This window comes from Ailuropoda melanoleuca, chromosome 2 (assembly GCF_002007445.2).
Source record: "Ailuropoda melanoleuca isolate Jingjing chromosome 2, ASM200744v2, whole genome shotgun sequence".
Lineage (NCBI taxonomy): Eukaryota > Metazoa > Chordata > Mammalia > Carnivora > Ursidae > Ailuropoda > Ailuropoda melanoleuca.
In genome coordinates, this window is record NC_048219.1 from 196,042,225 (window position 1) to 196,059,168 (window position 16,944).

Sequence of the window (16,944 nt, forward strand, 5' to 3'; positions counted from 1 at the left end):
CTTCCTGTAATCAGGAACAAGAAAGATGAAATTCTAGAACGAACTACAGTTAGAAGAGCAAGGTAGACTCCTGCCAATTAAGACATTTACTTCTCAGCACCAGCCACATTCAAAAGCAACCATCATACTTTGGCTCTGGAAATACCAATATTTCAGAGACCATGCCCCAGCTTGGGGGACCCTGCGGTCGAGTTCCCTCCCTGATCACAGAAGGCTGGCAGCTGGAACTGCCAGGGGCAGCTTCGAGCTGATATTGAGCTGGTGCCACCGATGAGATGGCCCCACCCCTTCCGATATTATGCAGAAGCCTCTACACAGACTGAGGGGTCGGCACGAAAGCTGAGCATATGCGCCTCTTTGAAACTTTAATTTGGCCCAAAACATGAATCGTAGCATGTCCCCAGACCCCCGCCACTTCTGGGCACTGAGACCAAAGGCACGTGGCCCCTAATTCTTCATGGGAGGCCAGTTTTCACCGCATATGGTAGAGAAAACGAACAGAGAACACTTCGGAGCCCACAGTCCAAACAAGTAGCTCTGGAGGTTTCTAGGAACAAGGACCCAAGGACTCCCCTCCTTACCCGGGCTCGTTGGGGGGAGCAAAACTGGCTGTAACCTGCTCAGCTCTTCCCGGTTGAGCTGGATGACTCTGTCGGAGATCGCCTGCTGGACGGTCCCCAGCTGCCGGAAGGTAGGAATGGCCACGGCGAAGTCGGGGATGAAGGAGATGGTCTGCATCTCCGTGATGTCGGCATTCCCGATGCCGATGCCGATGGGCACGGCGCCTCCCCTCTTCACGACCACCGAGGGGCCCCTCACGTCATCCCCAGACCTGTCCGCCGTGAGGACGATCAGGAGCTGGGGGACACCTTCTGCTATCCTGCTTCCGGCCGAGCTGGTCAGGATACTCCTCAGGACGAAGTCCAGGGCAGCCCCAGTGTTGGGGGCCGGCCCTCCCAGTAGGGTCAGCCTGCGTACAGCGCCAACCACGCTCTGCTGGTCCATGTAGGAATTCAGGTAGAACTCGGGTCTGGTCCGGTCGCTGTACTGCACCACAGCCACGCGAACCCGGTCCGGGCCCACATCCAGGCTCTCCACCACTCTCTGGACAAATTCTTTCAATAGAGGGAAGCCGCTCCTGACGCCCTCAGAACCATCAATCAGAAACACCACGTCCTTTTCACCTGAAACTGGGAGGGAGACAGCCTCAATGACACAAGGGACCCAAAAGGACCATCTGCCATGGGCTGTGGTTGGGCTGCATCATGGCCCCACACAGGTATCCAATTCAGACTCCTCAGACTTGTTGGGTTGGGGGGCTCTGCGGGTACGATTACATGAGGTGTTTGGGGGATGAGGAAATTATCCTGGATTATCCGGGTAGACCCAGTGTAATCAATCGTGTGTCCTTCTAAGAGGAGAGAAGACAATGAGAGTTCAAGGAAGGGCTCGAAGGGAGGAAGCAGAGGCCAGAGAAGGGAGAAGATGCTCTGGTGCTGCAGGTGCACGAAGGGGCCCCAAGCCCAGGAGCACAGGCCACGCAAGGCAAGGGAACCCATGAGCCCTGAGAGGCTTCAAGAGGAATGCAGTCTGCTTGACACCTTGCTTTCAGCCCAGTGAAACTGGTTTGGGATGGCTGACCTCTAAAACTGGAAGACAACGAATCCATTTTCTTTTAAGCCACTAAACTTATGGTAATTTGTTAAGGCAGAAATTGAAAATGAATACAGCAATATAGATGGATAGATAGATAGATGGTAGATAGATAGATGGTAGATAGATAGATAGATGATAGATGGTAGATAGATAGATAGATGATAGATAGATGGTGGATAGATAGATGGTGGGTAGATAGATAGATGATAGATAGATGATAGATAGATGGTAGATAGATAGATGGTAGATAGATAGATGATAGATGGTTGATAGATAGATGGTGGGTAGATAGATAGATGGTAGATAGATAGATGGTAGATAGATAGATAGATGGTAGATAGATAGATAGATGATAGATGGTAGATAGATAGATGGTGGGTAGATAGATGATAGATGGTAGATAGATAGATAGATAGATAGATAGATAGATAGATAGATAGATAATAGATAGATGGTGGGTAGATAGATGGTAGATAGATAGATAAATGATAGATGGTAGATAGATAGATAGATAGATAGATAGATAGATAGATAGATGATAGATAGATGGTGGGTAGATAGATAGATGATAGATAGATGATAGATGATAGATAGATAGATAGATAGATAGATAGATAGATAGATAGATAATAGATAGATGGTGGGTAGATAGATGGTAGATAGATAGATAAATGATAGATGGTAGATAGATAGATAGATAGATAGATAGATAGATAGATAGATGATAGATAGATGGTGGGTAGATAGATAGATGATAGATAGATGATAGATGATAGATAGATAGATAGATAGATAGATAGATAGATAGATAGATANATAGATAGATGGTAGTAGATAGATGGTAGGTAGATAGATGGTAGGTAGATAGATGGTAGATAGATAGATGATAGATGGTAGATAGATAGATGATGGATGGTGGATAGATAGATGGTAGTAGATAGATGGTAGGTAGATAGATGGTAGGTAGATAGATGGTAGATAGATAGATGATAGATGGTAGATAGATAGATGATGGATGGTGGATAGATAGATGGTAGATAGATAGATGGTAGATAGATGATAGATGGTAGATAGATAGATGATAGATAGATGGTAGATAGATAGATGGTAGATAGATAGATAGATGATAGATGGTAGATAGATAGATGGTAGCCCTTTGTTTTAGAACTTCTCGATGCTTGAACAGCGCTGTTAACTTTCAAAGGTGTACTCAGGAAACTGTTGGGTGGGGGAGAGCCAGGATGGCAGGACCTGTNAGATAGATAGATGGTAGATAGATGATAGATGGTAGATAGATAGATGATAGATAGATGGTAGATAGATAGATGGTAGATAGATAGATAGATGATAGATGGATGGTGGATAGATAGATGGTGGGTAGATAGATGGTAGGTAGATAGATGGTAGGTAGATAGATGGTAGATAGATAGATGATAGATGGTAGATAGATAGATGATGGATGGTGGATAGATAGATGGTAGATGGTAGATAGATAGATAGATGGTAGGTAGATAGATGGTAGGTAGATAGATGATAGCCCTTTGTTTTAGAACTTCTCGATGCTTGAGCAGCGCTGTTAACTTTCAAAGGTGTACTCAGGAAACTGTTGGGTGGGGGAGAGCCAGGATGGCAGGACCTGTGTACCCATCAGCACGTGACATAGATGGGAGCTTTTGAATGATTTGCTGCAAGTCACAGCGGATCAACGGGGGGAAATGGGGACCAGACGTCAGGGTTACAACCCAAAACCAACAGTGTATGGCCGAAGAGTCTATGCAGAAGTTAACTAAATTCTCCGTGTTTAATCACAAGGGTTATACTTGAAATTAATTACTCTTTTCACTGCATTTTCACCAACACATGGAAAGTGGTTAAACACAAAGTCATGGTAGTAAAGATCAGCCGTTGGACATTTAGGGCAGCATTTACGGTGGGCATGTACCCACCTCTCGTCACGCTTTATCTTCTTGAGGAATNGTAGATAGATGGTAGATGGTAGATAGATAGATAGATGGTAGGTAGATAGATGGTAGGTAGATAGATGATAGCCCTTTGTTTTAGAACTTCTCGATGCTTGAGCAGCGCTGTTAACTTTCAAAGGTGTACTCAGGAAACTGTTGGGTGGGGGAGAGCCAGGATGGCAGGACCTGTGTACCCATCAGCACGTGACATAGATGGGAGCTTTTGAATGATTTGCTGCAAGTCACAGCGGATCAACGGGGGGAAATGGGGACCAGACGTCAGGGTTACAACCCAAAACCAACAGTGTATGGCCGAAGAGTCTATGCAGAAGTTCTAAATTCTCCGTGTTTTATCACAAGGGTTATACTTGAAATTAATTACTCTTCTCACTGCATTTTCACCAACACATGGAAAGTGGTTAAACACAAAGTCATGGTAGTAGAGATCAGCTGTTGGACATTTAGGGCAGCATTTACGGTGGGCATGTACCCACCTCTCGTCACGCTTTATCTTCTTGAGGAATGAATTGTGGATGAATTACAGCACAGTGAGACCCACCGAAAGTAAGACATCAGAGGACTGTGAAGCTCAAGACTGTTCTAGCTACCACGTACCCATGGTACGTGGCTTTTATTAGGCAGAGAGTAAAACTTTTTAAAAGGATTTTTACCTATTGCTGCGTCTAAAGCTTTTTCATCTAATTATGAAATACTGACTTATGAAATATTCTAATGTCACCCNCGTCAGGGTTACAACCCAAAACCAACAGTGTATGGCCGAAGAGTCTATGCAGAAGTTCTAAATTCTCCGTGTTTTATCACAAGGGTTATACTTGAAATTAATTACTCTTCTCACTGCATTTTCACCAACACATGGAAAGTGGTTAAACACAAAGTCATGGTAGTAGAGATCAGCTGTTGGACATTTAGGGCAGCATTTACGGTGGGCATGTACCCACCTCTCGTCACGCTTTATCTTCTTGAGGAATGAATTGTGGATGAATTACAGCACAGTGAGACCCACCGAAAGTAAGACATCAGAGGACTGTGAAGCTCAAGACTGTTCTAGCTACCACGTACCCATGGTACGTGGCTTTTATTAGGCAGAGAGTAAAACTTTTTAAAAGGATTTTTACCTATTGCTGCGTCTAAAGCTTTTTCATCTAATTATGAAATACTGACTTATGAAATATTCTAATGTCACCCTGCTTCTCCTGATTTGCCCTGAGAGCCGTTGGACAATTCAAGTGGGAAAAGAAAGAGCCAGCGGCCTACCGTACGCATCACAGAACTGGGCTGCACAAGCAGCCAGCATTTCTATGTCATACCTGGTGTCGGTGCCCCATTGTGCACTGATTTTAGGAGATTGACGATCTGTTGGCTGAAGGTCTCCTATCTTGGGAAGCGACTCGGCGGCCAGGATAAAGACGGGCGACGGCACCATCAGCCCCAGCTCAGCAGGGTCTGCGTTCTTGGCCTGCAGTATGAAAGTCACCACCCCGCTCTGTTTCAGGTTGAGAGCAGGTGTGTCCAGACGATCCGACGACCTTCCCGCCACCAGCAGCACCAGGAACTGAAGCACTCCATCCTCGATGCGGCTCCCGGCGGACTTCACAAAAATGTACCTCTGTGCGTAGTCCAGCGCATAGCCCAGATTGAGGGCTTTGCCAGTCTTGATCTTCATTCTCTTCACAAGGCTCAGGATCTCGGGCTTATTCTGGTGCTCATCAAAACGGGACTCCACCCTGACATCATCGCTGTACTGAGCCACCGCAATCCGGGTCCCATCCGGTTTCACGTCCAGCTCATCAATGACCTTGTAGAGGAAGTCGCGGACCGCAGGGAACTGGCCCACGAGATTGGCTGAGCCGTCAAAGAGGAACAGAATGTCTCGCTTGCTTTCTACAACAAAAGTAGGTTAGCACACAGTGAGGGACGAGAACGTAAGGGGCACCGACGTGCCTTCAGCCCAGCACCGCTAGCATTTGGTAATGGGAGGTCACACAATCGTCTGATGATCACTGTACCAGCAAGGAAGGAGAAAACCCACTGCCAGAGCCTGAAACACCAGCAGTTGTTAAAATGTCCCATTTCAAAGCAGTGCATATTTGCAAAGGACTAGAACTGGACGGTCTACCCAATCTAGCATCATGCTTCTTCCACAAAGCAAGACAATGGAAGCCCCGGAGGGTCCTATTCTTGCATCAGGAGGTAATCCCTCTAGGAGAACAGTGTTTTCCAACCGTCATAAATTAAACTATTTAAAATGTGGTCCTTATTGTCCTTTTGCTTAAAAATTGACCCGTCTCTAGCAACAAAGGCTGACATGGGTTAACCACCCGAGAACAACTGAGTTGACACCTATCTGCTCTAACTGCATTATCTTTTCCTAACTTTGAGGTTATGGGCTAGGACCCCAAAGAGTGCCCCATCATTACTCCGTGGGCCACAGTCAGTGCATCCCAGTCCGCTGTACTTAGCCAACAGAAAACAGGGAGGGCAGCCCACAGGGGGCTACGTACGACATGGAATGTGATCGTTATTCTCAGCTCAGAGAGTTTTTAGATGTATTTTGATTAGGTTTCAGTTGTCTCAGTCTTGCTCCCCATCTGTGTGAGGTCAGCAAGCTGGTAGATCCCATGCGTCCAAATCTCACCACCGATTAATCTGCAGTAACAGCAGTAGTCCAGACTTCCTTTGGAAATCTTTGTGTCATCACATAAAGAGGCAGCCTTTGTTGGGTTTATAAAAATAATCATTTTCGACCTTCAGCAGATTTTGAACATAAAAAAAATCATGCCAGTAAAATAACTTCCATTTTGAAATGACCCCAATGCATTCTCCCGTATGAAAGGGACTCAACCCCTCTGGGATCGTGCTCCCGAAACTTCCCAGTCACTGGGCCAAAAAAGAGGGGGGATAAGACGGGAGGCACAGAAGCTGGGTTTTCGAGACTTTCTTTCATGACCGACCCCCCGTTAGTCCGAGGCTCTAAACTTGCTGGTACAGTGTCTCAAGCCCCCATCCACAGTACTGCTACCACAGGTGCCCAGTCTTCGTTCTCCAGCTCAGACTGGGCCACCTGCCCCCCGGGAGCGTTACCTGGCTGGGCGAGTGGCACTTCCTCCACACCTCCACTAACATAAGTGGTTAGGGGCTGGACGAGCTGCTGAGGCAAAGCTGGCAGGGAGCTGAAATCATCCATGAGATACACCAGGCTCGGGTTAAAAGCGATCTGCTCAAGCTCGGCCTTGTTCGCCCGGCTAGCCCCCACACACAGGGTCAGCACGCCGGCGCGCGCCAGGGCGTTGGCCGCCGGCAGGTAGGCGTCCTCGGCCGGCCCGGCCGTGAGCAGGAGCAAGAGCTGCGGCACGTGTTCTCGGCTCCTGCTGCCGCCAGCTTCGGTGAAGTGGTTGGCATGCACATAGCTCAGGGCCGAACCCGTGTTCAGGCCCGACCCCCCCTGGGGCTGCAGCCGCCTCAGATGGGCAAGCAACTCTGCTTTGGTCTGGTATGTGTCTAGGGAGAACTCGGTCACCGGAGTGTCGCTAAACTGCACTAAACCGACACGGATATTGTCGCTTCCGACATCAAGGCTGTTAACTACGTTCGTGACAAAGTCCCGCACATAAGGGAAATTGGTCTTTCCAACGTTGGACGATCCATCCAAAAGAAAGATGATATCCCTTTTGTTTACGTGAACTGCAGTGGAGCACAGAAAACAAAGTGAGACACACACAACCGCAAGGGGCACATCATGTGTGCCCACACCACGGGCACACATGCCAACATTTAGGACACACAGACAGTCGGTGAGCAAAGCATGTCCGGCTCGTAAAATATGGCAGAAGGCTGCATATTTTCCTCTAGGGCTGGCGGGTGGTTGTGGGGCACATCGACAGCCAAGTTGACGAAGCCAAGTTGGCTCGTGGAGAGAGAGCGTGCCAACGTTAGAGTGTTTGCAACCAACAAAAATGGTCAGAATCCCTGAAGCAGAGCCTTCCTCCCCTGGCGTGCTGGGCCTTTGCGCCTCGCTCAGGTGAGTGACCGCGGTCGTGGCCAGGCTTCCACGGGTGAGACAGGCTCCCCCGGGTTCACCTCTACACGTTTGCAGAGAGATTTCCACTTACAGACAGACCAGAAGTGTTAGCCCAAGTCACCTGAGGACACGAGTTCCTGAAGGCTAGAAGAAAATTACTACAAATGTGCTGTTCTCATCCTGAATATTCCCAGGACGGCCCCTTGGCCACTCTCTCTTGGTACCCTTCCGTTGGGAGTCACGGCATTGCCTGGCAATAATCCCATGGGGTGCCCGTGGGAATTCCTCCAGAGTGAGATAATAGGATCATGGAAACGTGTTAAAATGCAAAATAACGATTTGCCATGCTTGACTGAGGAGAGGCACGTGAAGACTCGAAAGAACAGTTCCCAAATGAGGGGATTTGGAGCGGCACACTTAGTACTACAGGCCTTTAAAAAAATTATCTCCCATCTCTTCCCTGGGGTCTCACTAAAATTTCAACCTGACGACGAATTTTATCCTGTGTCCTATCAAATGCCTTTGGCTCTGAGAGCATGGGCTGGAAGTCTGAAGGAAGCAAGAGAGAGAGAGGCTTTCAGAAGAGCAGAGAGCCTGAGGAGAAAGCATGCATCGTGCAGTATGGGTCATGCACCCAACAGTCGTCCCGCGGTGAGGCTGTGAGGCGGGAAAGCTTGTTCCGTGATAATCATCTTCGTTAAGGACGGCGAATTATACTCATCCGGTGTGTGAGCTCACAGACTACCATTGTGTCTTTGAAAATAACTTTTCACTGATAATCATATTAAATGAAAGATTTTAGAAACCATTGGGTTTTTATCTCCACGCCCATTCATGGACTAAGGAAAATCCCTCGGAGAAAGGAGAGAGGGTTAACCTTCTGCCCTGTTGGGGGCTGGGCCACTGAGTGGGGACTGTGAGCTCAGGAAAGCAAGAGCCAAGCCACATCTTGGTGGTGGCAGATGCAGGCTGGACGGGGGTCACCAGGAGAGACAGATCCTGGGTCTGACAAGCAGTAAAAACCAGAAGTGACCCCCTGGGCCAGAAGCTAGAAGGACAGGTGGCCCCTGGCCCTACGGTTTCCATCATGTGATTTCTACTTGATGACACGTGAAGTCATACAATTCTTATCATATGACGTTTTAAGACATACAATTGTATCACGTGGCATTCAAGTCACACAATTCCCAACTCAGGGTGAAAAGGAAGCCTGGAATAAATCTTGTTTATGGCTCTCATTTCCATCATGTAAGACCTCTCAGCTGAGTACAGACAAAATTCGGTTTGGTTTGTTTTTTCTCAAAGGCTCTGCCTGAAGACCACCCTGCCGAGCGTCGGACTTCCTCCCCACCATACCTTCAGAGGTTCCGGAGAGGGTCCTGAGAGGCGCCAGCAAGCCGGGCAGCACGCCCTGCAGAGGGGCGGCTCGGAACTCGGCGGGGAAGAACACCAGGGAGGAATCAAAAGCAATCTCTTCCAGCTCAGCCTGGTCGGCAGCCTTGCTCCCAACGGCAAAGGACATGATGCTGCTTCTCTTCAGCTCCTGGGCAGGCTGGCTGATTTCATCTAGGGACTTACCGCCTGTAATCAGCACCAGGAGCTTAGGGACCCCCTCGGCGGCCCGGTAGCCAGCCGAACTAGTGAACAGGTTGTTCCGCACAAAGTCCAGAGCGGAGCCCGTGTACAGGACCGAGCCTTCCATGGGTTTCATTCTCCGCACGGCGGTAATGACTTCCCTTTTATTGGGGTAGCTATTGAAATAGAACTCTGGCCTCACAGTGTCTGCGTACTGAGCCACTGCCACTTGGATAAGATCCTGTCCGATTTCCAGCCTCTGGATGACTTTGGCAATGAAGTCGCGGATTGCATTGAAGTTGGCCAGTCCCAGTGAGGATGAGCCATCCACCAGGAAAACTATGTCTCTCTTGTTGACTTCAATGACTGTAGGTAGCAACATTACAAGGTGAGTAGAACGCCCTTACCTATCACATTCAACTCTATGACTCTACACCACTAACTCGACTCCGAGGGCGCTCCCGTTCGCTCTGGCCAGTGTGAAGTCAGGGGGAGCCCCAGGAGAATCTGTCAGAGTACACACGTTGCTGCTAGCTGCATCCTCCCTATGGGGTGGCAGCATGGGCCCCGGACCCCCCCCACCCCCACCCACTCCTGGTCCTTTTTACAAAATAGTTGCAGAAAAACAAACTGAGCTTCAGTAACCATCTGTTCAGCACATTGTCAGTAAAAAAGCCAGGAAGCTCTTTTCTGCCAAGTCTATAGGTTAGATTTGAGAGTCCAGAATGAAGCCACAGCTTAAATGAGTAAAGGAGCATCAGTGTCTACTCAGAGGGCCCTTCGTTTCGCAACCGTGACGTCACGAACATCTACCAAAAAGCTGACAGAGCATAGGCTTCCCCATTCCCTTTCGTTCTACTCTCCATGCCTGGGTTCTTCAGGCAAAGAAAAAAACCAAGTACTAGACATCATAAAACTTAACAAAGGAAATCGATGTCAAAGCCAGCAAGTGGCCCAGAAGGGTTTCCATTTAAGAGACCTGCGTTGGGAAGGGGCTAAGTTTCATGTTGGGACTGTGATAAACCACAGAGCAAAAGCATCTGGACGAGGTCACTGCCTCGTGACTATAAACTTGGGTCCACCTGCCGCATGGACACACGCGGCCTGAGCCCCGGGCACAAAGAATTGGGTCAGACATGACACCCGATCCAAACACCTGCTAGAGCTTCCAGACCTTCTAAGGCTATAAATGGTTAAATCTGAGGCAGGAGTGCTTGCCGTCCGTTAGATAATTATCTGGATGTGAGGAGGCTTCCATGACTCCACACGGTCAGGTGGGTTATATGTCTTGACCTCTGACTATATTATTACCCGTCCAAACTCTCCTCTTAAAGGGAAAACATGTAAATGCACACGTAGACACAAAGCGTCCAGGGACAGGCATGCGGGGACCATGGCTTCAGCAGCAGCTTGTGGTGTAGACGATGAGTTCCAAGTCCTTAAACGCTCCACAGAGATGTGCAGAGACGTGGAATTCTCACTACATGTGTGTGTGAAAGACACTGATTCTGTAGGAGCCTGCCTTCTCCCCCCCCGCCACACATACATAGAAGACATACATACGGACATGTATACGGTTAACCGTACATGCACATTTCATGCACACACGGACAGCGAGCCTGCCCGGACGCACGCACCCATACACCCCTCCTCCACCACTGATGAAAGTGGATTGTGAGACCATAAACACAGAGATTCCTGCATTCCGTGTCTGTACGTGTGTGACATGTACATATGTGACATGTACGTGTGTGACAGGAACAGAAAGACAAGTCAGCTGTCATCCCTGATCACCAGGCTGACTCCCTCAACTAGCTGAGTGGCAGCCTCCCCTCCCCCTCCAGTCAGTGACCTCCTCCTTCCTGGCATGTGATGCCAACCCAAACAGAGCCGTCTTCTGCTGGGACTGGGTTGAACTACCCTCGTTGGGGAGTGAACCTAAGGCCTGCTGATCAGTGGGCTTCTGCGCTCACCTCCCGTGACCGCCGCCAGCACACCCCCAGGACACCCCATCCCCCCAGACCTCACAAGCCCAGGACCGGGGTGATTGCCTTGGCTCTGCCACACTGCTATCTGCAAACGTCCAGACCCCTCCTGTCACTTCTCGGTGCTGTCTTGTCTCCACCCTACTCCCCCCCCCATCCTCAGCAACTCGGGACCTCGGCCCCCAGTAAAGCCTGTCCTCCTGTGCCACCCAAGCCCCCACTCCCCACCTGCTTCTCAGGCCCCACCTGCCCTTACTGTCTCTGGAGATTGCCACCCCCCACCTCGGCCTGGACTCCACCTGCCGCTCACTCACGCTCCCGCTGCCTCCGCCACGCCAGACTGCAGATCTGTTCACCCTGCTCCACAGCCCACCTGAGGGATCACCTGCACCAGGCCACGACAGCCAGGGCTCTTCTGGAAGCTTTCCTCTCCCAGCCTGCAGAATGACCGCTTCATCCTCTGCTCTCGGCTCAAACCTGGCCCACGCCTGATCTCACCACACAGGTCACTGAGAAAACAGAGCCACTGGAGGGCAGTTCCTCAGCTCCAGCCTTCCGTGCATCAAGTGAGCTCCAGCCCTGCTGCCTTCCAACAGTTCTGGAAAGAGGCCAGGCTCCTTTGTGTTGCAGGGACACCGCACCTGGAGCGCTGTCCCTTTGCTATCCCCTTTCTATCCTGCAGCTTCTCTAACACGCCTTCCCTGGCCATCCGTCTGAAGCTCTCGCCCCCTGTTCTTCCCCTCACAGCCCCAGGCTGCCCTCATCTACCTTCTCACACTCGGAATACTGCGTCTGGCCATTGGCTTACATTTCCACCATCTCCCCATTATCCTGTAACGGGTCAGTGGCCATGTGTCTCTTGTCCATCAGCTCTGTGTCTCCGGCGTTTGGCAAGCTGTCCAGCTCACACCAGACAGCCAAGGATCTTTGCTGACTATCCCCAAGCAGTCGCAAAGACCAAAGGTGCTGTCTGTGAGTGAGGAGCGAACACTCTAGCTGGGGAGAACTGCAGAGAGCTGTGAGCGGCCGGGAAGAACGTGAAGCTTCTCCTGGAACAGAAACGTCTTCATCCAGGGTAGCTCCTTGGCCATAAATTCAAGAAATCAGGGCCCAGGGAGGTTGTGCAGTCTGCCCAGGATTGCACAGCTGGTGACCCTAAGACCCGGGATCAAAGGCCGGTCTCCCAGCTGCAGCTGTGGTGTTTTCCTCAGTGTGGACGAAAGCTATGGAAACTACCTGTTTGCTTCCCGAGAAACCTGCGTAGGTTGTATTCCAATCAGAGGGATGTCTAGAAATATCAAGGGGATTTTCGGGACGGCATCGGGCATCAAGTCTGGTTTTCCCTGCCTAGCAATAATCCAGAATACCACGGGTAATCTCTGGCAGACAGAGGAGATCACCAGTTAAGGTAACTTGGTACCACTGGGTTGGCCTGGATCTTAACTGCCCCGTACAGCCTCACGCACAGCTGGACTCTTTACATTTTGAAAACACATCCTCACCTCCCACATTTGTTACATGGATATTTGTTAGGTAATGGGATTTGTTTTATGTTTGTAAATGATTCCAGTTGGGCTCTTTTGCCAAAGGCCCTCCGTTTGAAGGTATGTCATGATTTCGCCCCTCAAAGAACTAGTCAGAAATTGGACAGGCACAGGCAAACAGCGTCTCCTCAACATCCCGCCAAGTCAGTGCTGTGTTGTTTCTTACCTTCAGAAGTGCGGCTCTCGATACCCACCAGAGAGGACCCTGCGGGAGGGACAGCCCTCCCCTACCTACGAGCACACCTCTTACCATGCTGGCTTCGAGGCAGTGCCATTGTCCGGAACCAGTTTCCTTGGAATTGTCATGAGGCCCTGAGCTCCCTTTTTCAGATGACTGGATCGTAAGTAAACAAAACAATGACGCTCGATAGCCTCAGAGTAACGGCTCTCTTGAATTCACCTTCAGAGCACACTTCCCTGACAACGCATGCGTTAACACGAGCTCCCCACTCACTCACACATCTTGTGTTTTTTCCAACACCGCAACAAGCACAGACATCCCATCCATGAGCTAGCATGCGTCGGAAGGACTCCGCTGTGGGTACTTACAGGTTCTGCTCAGGCGAATCATTCTGTAGGAGGCTGCCTTACTTCTAACGAAAACCAACACACACACACCCCCACTCCCCCACGGAGGGCGAGAAGAGTATACGTACCTTCTGTGACAATGGTTGGCGGTTGTAAGACAATGTGCCTTTGGGCCACGCCAACAATGTACGGCAGTAATTGCTCCTGGAGGTCCCCAAAGCTACGGAATTCCGGGACAGTAAACACCAGGTTGTCATTGGTGGCTATGTGCTGAAGCTCGGCCCTGGAGGCGGCCTGGGCTCCGAGGCCAAATGAGAACACGCTAGCCTGCTTCAGTGCTACCACCCCGTCGCGGATTTCGTCACTAGAAGGCCCAGCGCTTATGAGGACCAGCACCTGGGGAACCCCTTCCTCCACTCGGCTGCCCCCTGCCCGGGTGAAGTGGTTCTCCACCACGAAATCAAGGGCGAGGCCGACATTGGCCAGCTCCCCACCCGTGAACACAAGGGCTTTCACTGCATCCAGAACCTGGGCCTTGGTGGAGTAGGTGTCCAAGGAGAACACGGTTCTGGGCTCATCGCTATACTGGACCACCCCCACTCGGATCTGCTGAGCTCCGACAGAGAGTCTCTCAAGGAGATTTACAAGGAAGTCGCGAATGACTGCAAAATGGACACTTCCGGTGTTGTTTGATCCGTCAACAAGGAAAATAATGTCAGCAGAGTCTTGTGCTTTAAAAGAAAGAAACGCAAAACATGTGAAAGCGTTAGAACAAGTGACCACATGCATTGTTCAGTGTTCTGACATGTTTCTTGGGAAACCAATAAGAAACACGAAATATGGACACACAAAACACATGTTGATTAAGGAATGTGAAACACTCTTTCAGTTCTGCATTCTGAATGGATAAGAGGCAACTTCTTAGGAACCATGGTGTAAAACGGGGCATTTATATCAAATTTTCATCTGCACCATCTCTGTAATTACACTTCAAAACATCGTATTCACTTGTCTGAGAAATCATGGGTACATATTCTAGAAACTTCTATGAAATTTAGAGGGAGATGTTGTTGCGTGGAATTGTGTGCTACCATACCCACAGGAGAAGATAAGGGAGTACATACTATTAACAGCGGTCCAAACATGATTTCTAGTTTTTGGACATTTCTCTTATAATCCTCAAGTTATTACAGGAATTTTCTTTGCCCAAATCAACAGCTAGGAAACAGAATCTCAGATTCAGGGTTTGGTGACTTATCATCCCAGCATGTTAGACACTTGATTCTTTGAGCAACAGTTTCTTCTCTTTTCTTTAAAAACCAAAATGGCGGCAGGCACGCAACTCTGTGAATTTGAAAGGAAGAACTCAAGCTACGCTTAAAGTTCTCATCTTAAAAATACTTTTATAGGTGTTTGACTTGATCTTTTTTTAAATAACCTATTTTATTTAAATGCAATTAGTTAACATATAGTGTATCACTAGTTTCAGATGTGGAGTCCAGTAAATCATCAGTTGCATGTAACACCCAGTGCTCATTACATCAAGGTCTTTTCCCTTTTTCATATGATGTTTAGTTGCATGGAACTCACATGCGGGTCTGGGATTAGGCTAGATGTCTTGCTCCTGTGTTTTTGCTATTGCCTCTATATTCAATCACATAATGCAGAACAATGTTAAGCAGGGTGATATGAAACCAGTCATGACATAATTATCCAACCTTATTTTTATGACATCCTAAACTAACTGCCTAGTGAGACCATGAGCCTCTAATAAACCCTGAATCAGAATTAGCTCTGGGGTTATACAGATGGACATAAAAATGGAGAACTAGGCCTCTTTTCTCCCCACAATGGCAAGCTAGACACTCCCATCCCATTAGGGAAAACAGGCTTTCACAGAAGCACTGAGTAAGGAATAGCAATCAATAATTGAGAAACCTGAGTAGAATATTTCAAAGGCTCGGCTAGAACATTTATATCAGTCTGATTTAAAACTAGAGGAAAAGCCAAATTAGTCTGGGGAATGTTTTTTAATAACTTAAGTGCGTGTCAGGAATGGGAAAAGATTCTATGGGAGCATATGTGATATTTATATTCTGAGATTTTGGGAAGCTGTATTTAGGATATAATCACAACACTATGTATATATAAGACTATTCATTCTGACCTTTCTAACAACAGTGGATATTTTATGTTTAAAATGAACTTTTCCTTGTGCCAGCAAAATTGCTTTCATTTTCACTATGGAAACTGGATACAAATCTGATCTGATAACATTAACGAATTTTGTTATAGTGCAATTATGTTCTTCCCCAAGTTCCCTCACAGCGTAAGCCGAGCCAGGGGTTGCTAGCATCAGACCAGCTCTTTCTTCCTTCCCTTCCACAAAATCCCTGATGTTTTTGCAGATAAATTCCTTGCATAGGGAAAGATATTAACTTGGAAATACAAGATCTAATGAGAAGGATAATATGCTACAGTAATTAAGATCTAATATCTTTAATAAACGTCACACCCAAGTATTAAATAAGAGTGGGCCTTTGCTAAGAACGCCAAAGCGTTTGCTACTCTTTAGCCAAAACATAAGACTCCTGAGGGGTCTTTGGGAGGATGCAGTGCCACAGAAATGGCCCACAGCATCCCTGGAGCCAGACGCTCTGTCAGTCACACCACCCTATTCCTCAATATTTCCCAGGCCCAAACCAATGCCCTAGAGAGACAATGGAAGATCTGCCACTGACTTGCATACCAGGTCATTTAAAAGAAGGATTAGCTATGAGCCTAGGGTAAAGTAGAGGAAAATGATACCTAGAACACAGGGTGACACATTCCTTATTCATTTATTACTTTTTAATTAATTTATCATCTTATTATTTTTTTGGTTGAAATTTACAGGAGTACATAAAGAAGAGAAGCCCTGTGGGAAGATCCTTGAACTTTTCTCTTCCTAAAGGCTGAACGGCAGCAGGTCATAGAAACATGCTGGATAATTTGTCATCACTGAAAACACAACATTGTCCTCTGATGCACACAATGATGGGACGAACAAGGGCATGCTGTTATCCAGAACCGAAGCCTCAGACAGACACAAGAGCTATGAGTTCTTGTGTACAGCAAGCCGAAGCAATGACCGATATCAAGTCTGAGGATAACCCAGTGTAACTAAAATCAGGACGTTGTTTGGTTTTCTGCTTTAACGGCTCGTGTATCACACCCCCTGTAGCATTTTCTATGGAGAAGTTTCACAATGTCCATGGAAACATCAGGCTCCTTTAACACTGTTGGAAACACTCTTTTCCGGAGCACATTTGTGTGGGCACAATGCCTTCCTGAGTTCGTGGGACGCTTCCTCTTTTTAGGAAAACTTAAAAAGATCACACACGTATTTCTTATGCAAATCTACAAAACTGTAGATGGATTTTGTGAGTGCTTTAAACCTATATTTTGCAAAGAAAAGAAGGCTGACACTGAAATCCTCACTGAATACAGACCACTTTTCACTTTTGCTTCAGGGCAAAGGTTTTGTATCTTAGTGATAAGCATTTATAAAAGAAGGACAAAGAGATTTTTAAAAACACAACCTTTGGAGACTGATGACTTGAGTAGAGTTCATTTAGAACAGTGGGGACAGTTAACATTTCATACACATACAGGTA

General features: G+C 48.0%; 1 protein-coding gene across 1 annotated transcript in view; it reads right to left on the reverse strand.

Annotated features, from left to right (window-relative positions):
• COL6A3 (collagen type VI alpha 3 chain) overlaps nucleotides 1-16,944 on the reverse strand; it is an 88,075-nt gene that overhangs the window by 50,714 nt on the left and 20,417 nt on the right. Inside the window, 6 exon segments of the mRNA XM_019806941.2 lie at nucleotides 582-1,190; nucleotides 4,946-4,994; nucleotides 4,996-5,519; nucleotides 6,720-7,319; nucleotides 9,013-9,597; nucleotides 13,417-14,019. Of these exon segments, the coding sequence (XP_019662500.2) occupies nucleotides 582-1,190; nucleotides 4,946-4,994; nucleotides 4,996-5,519; nucleotides 6,720-7,319; nucleotides 9,013-9,597; nucleotides 13,417-14,019 (2,970 nt within the window).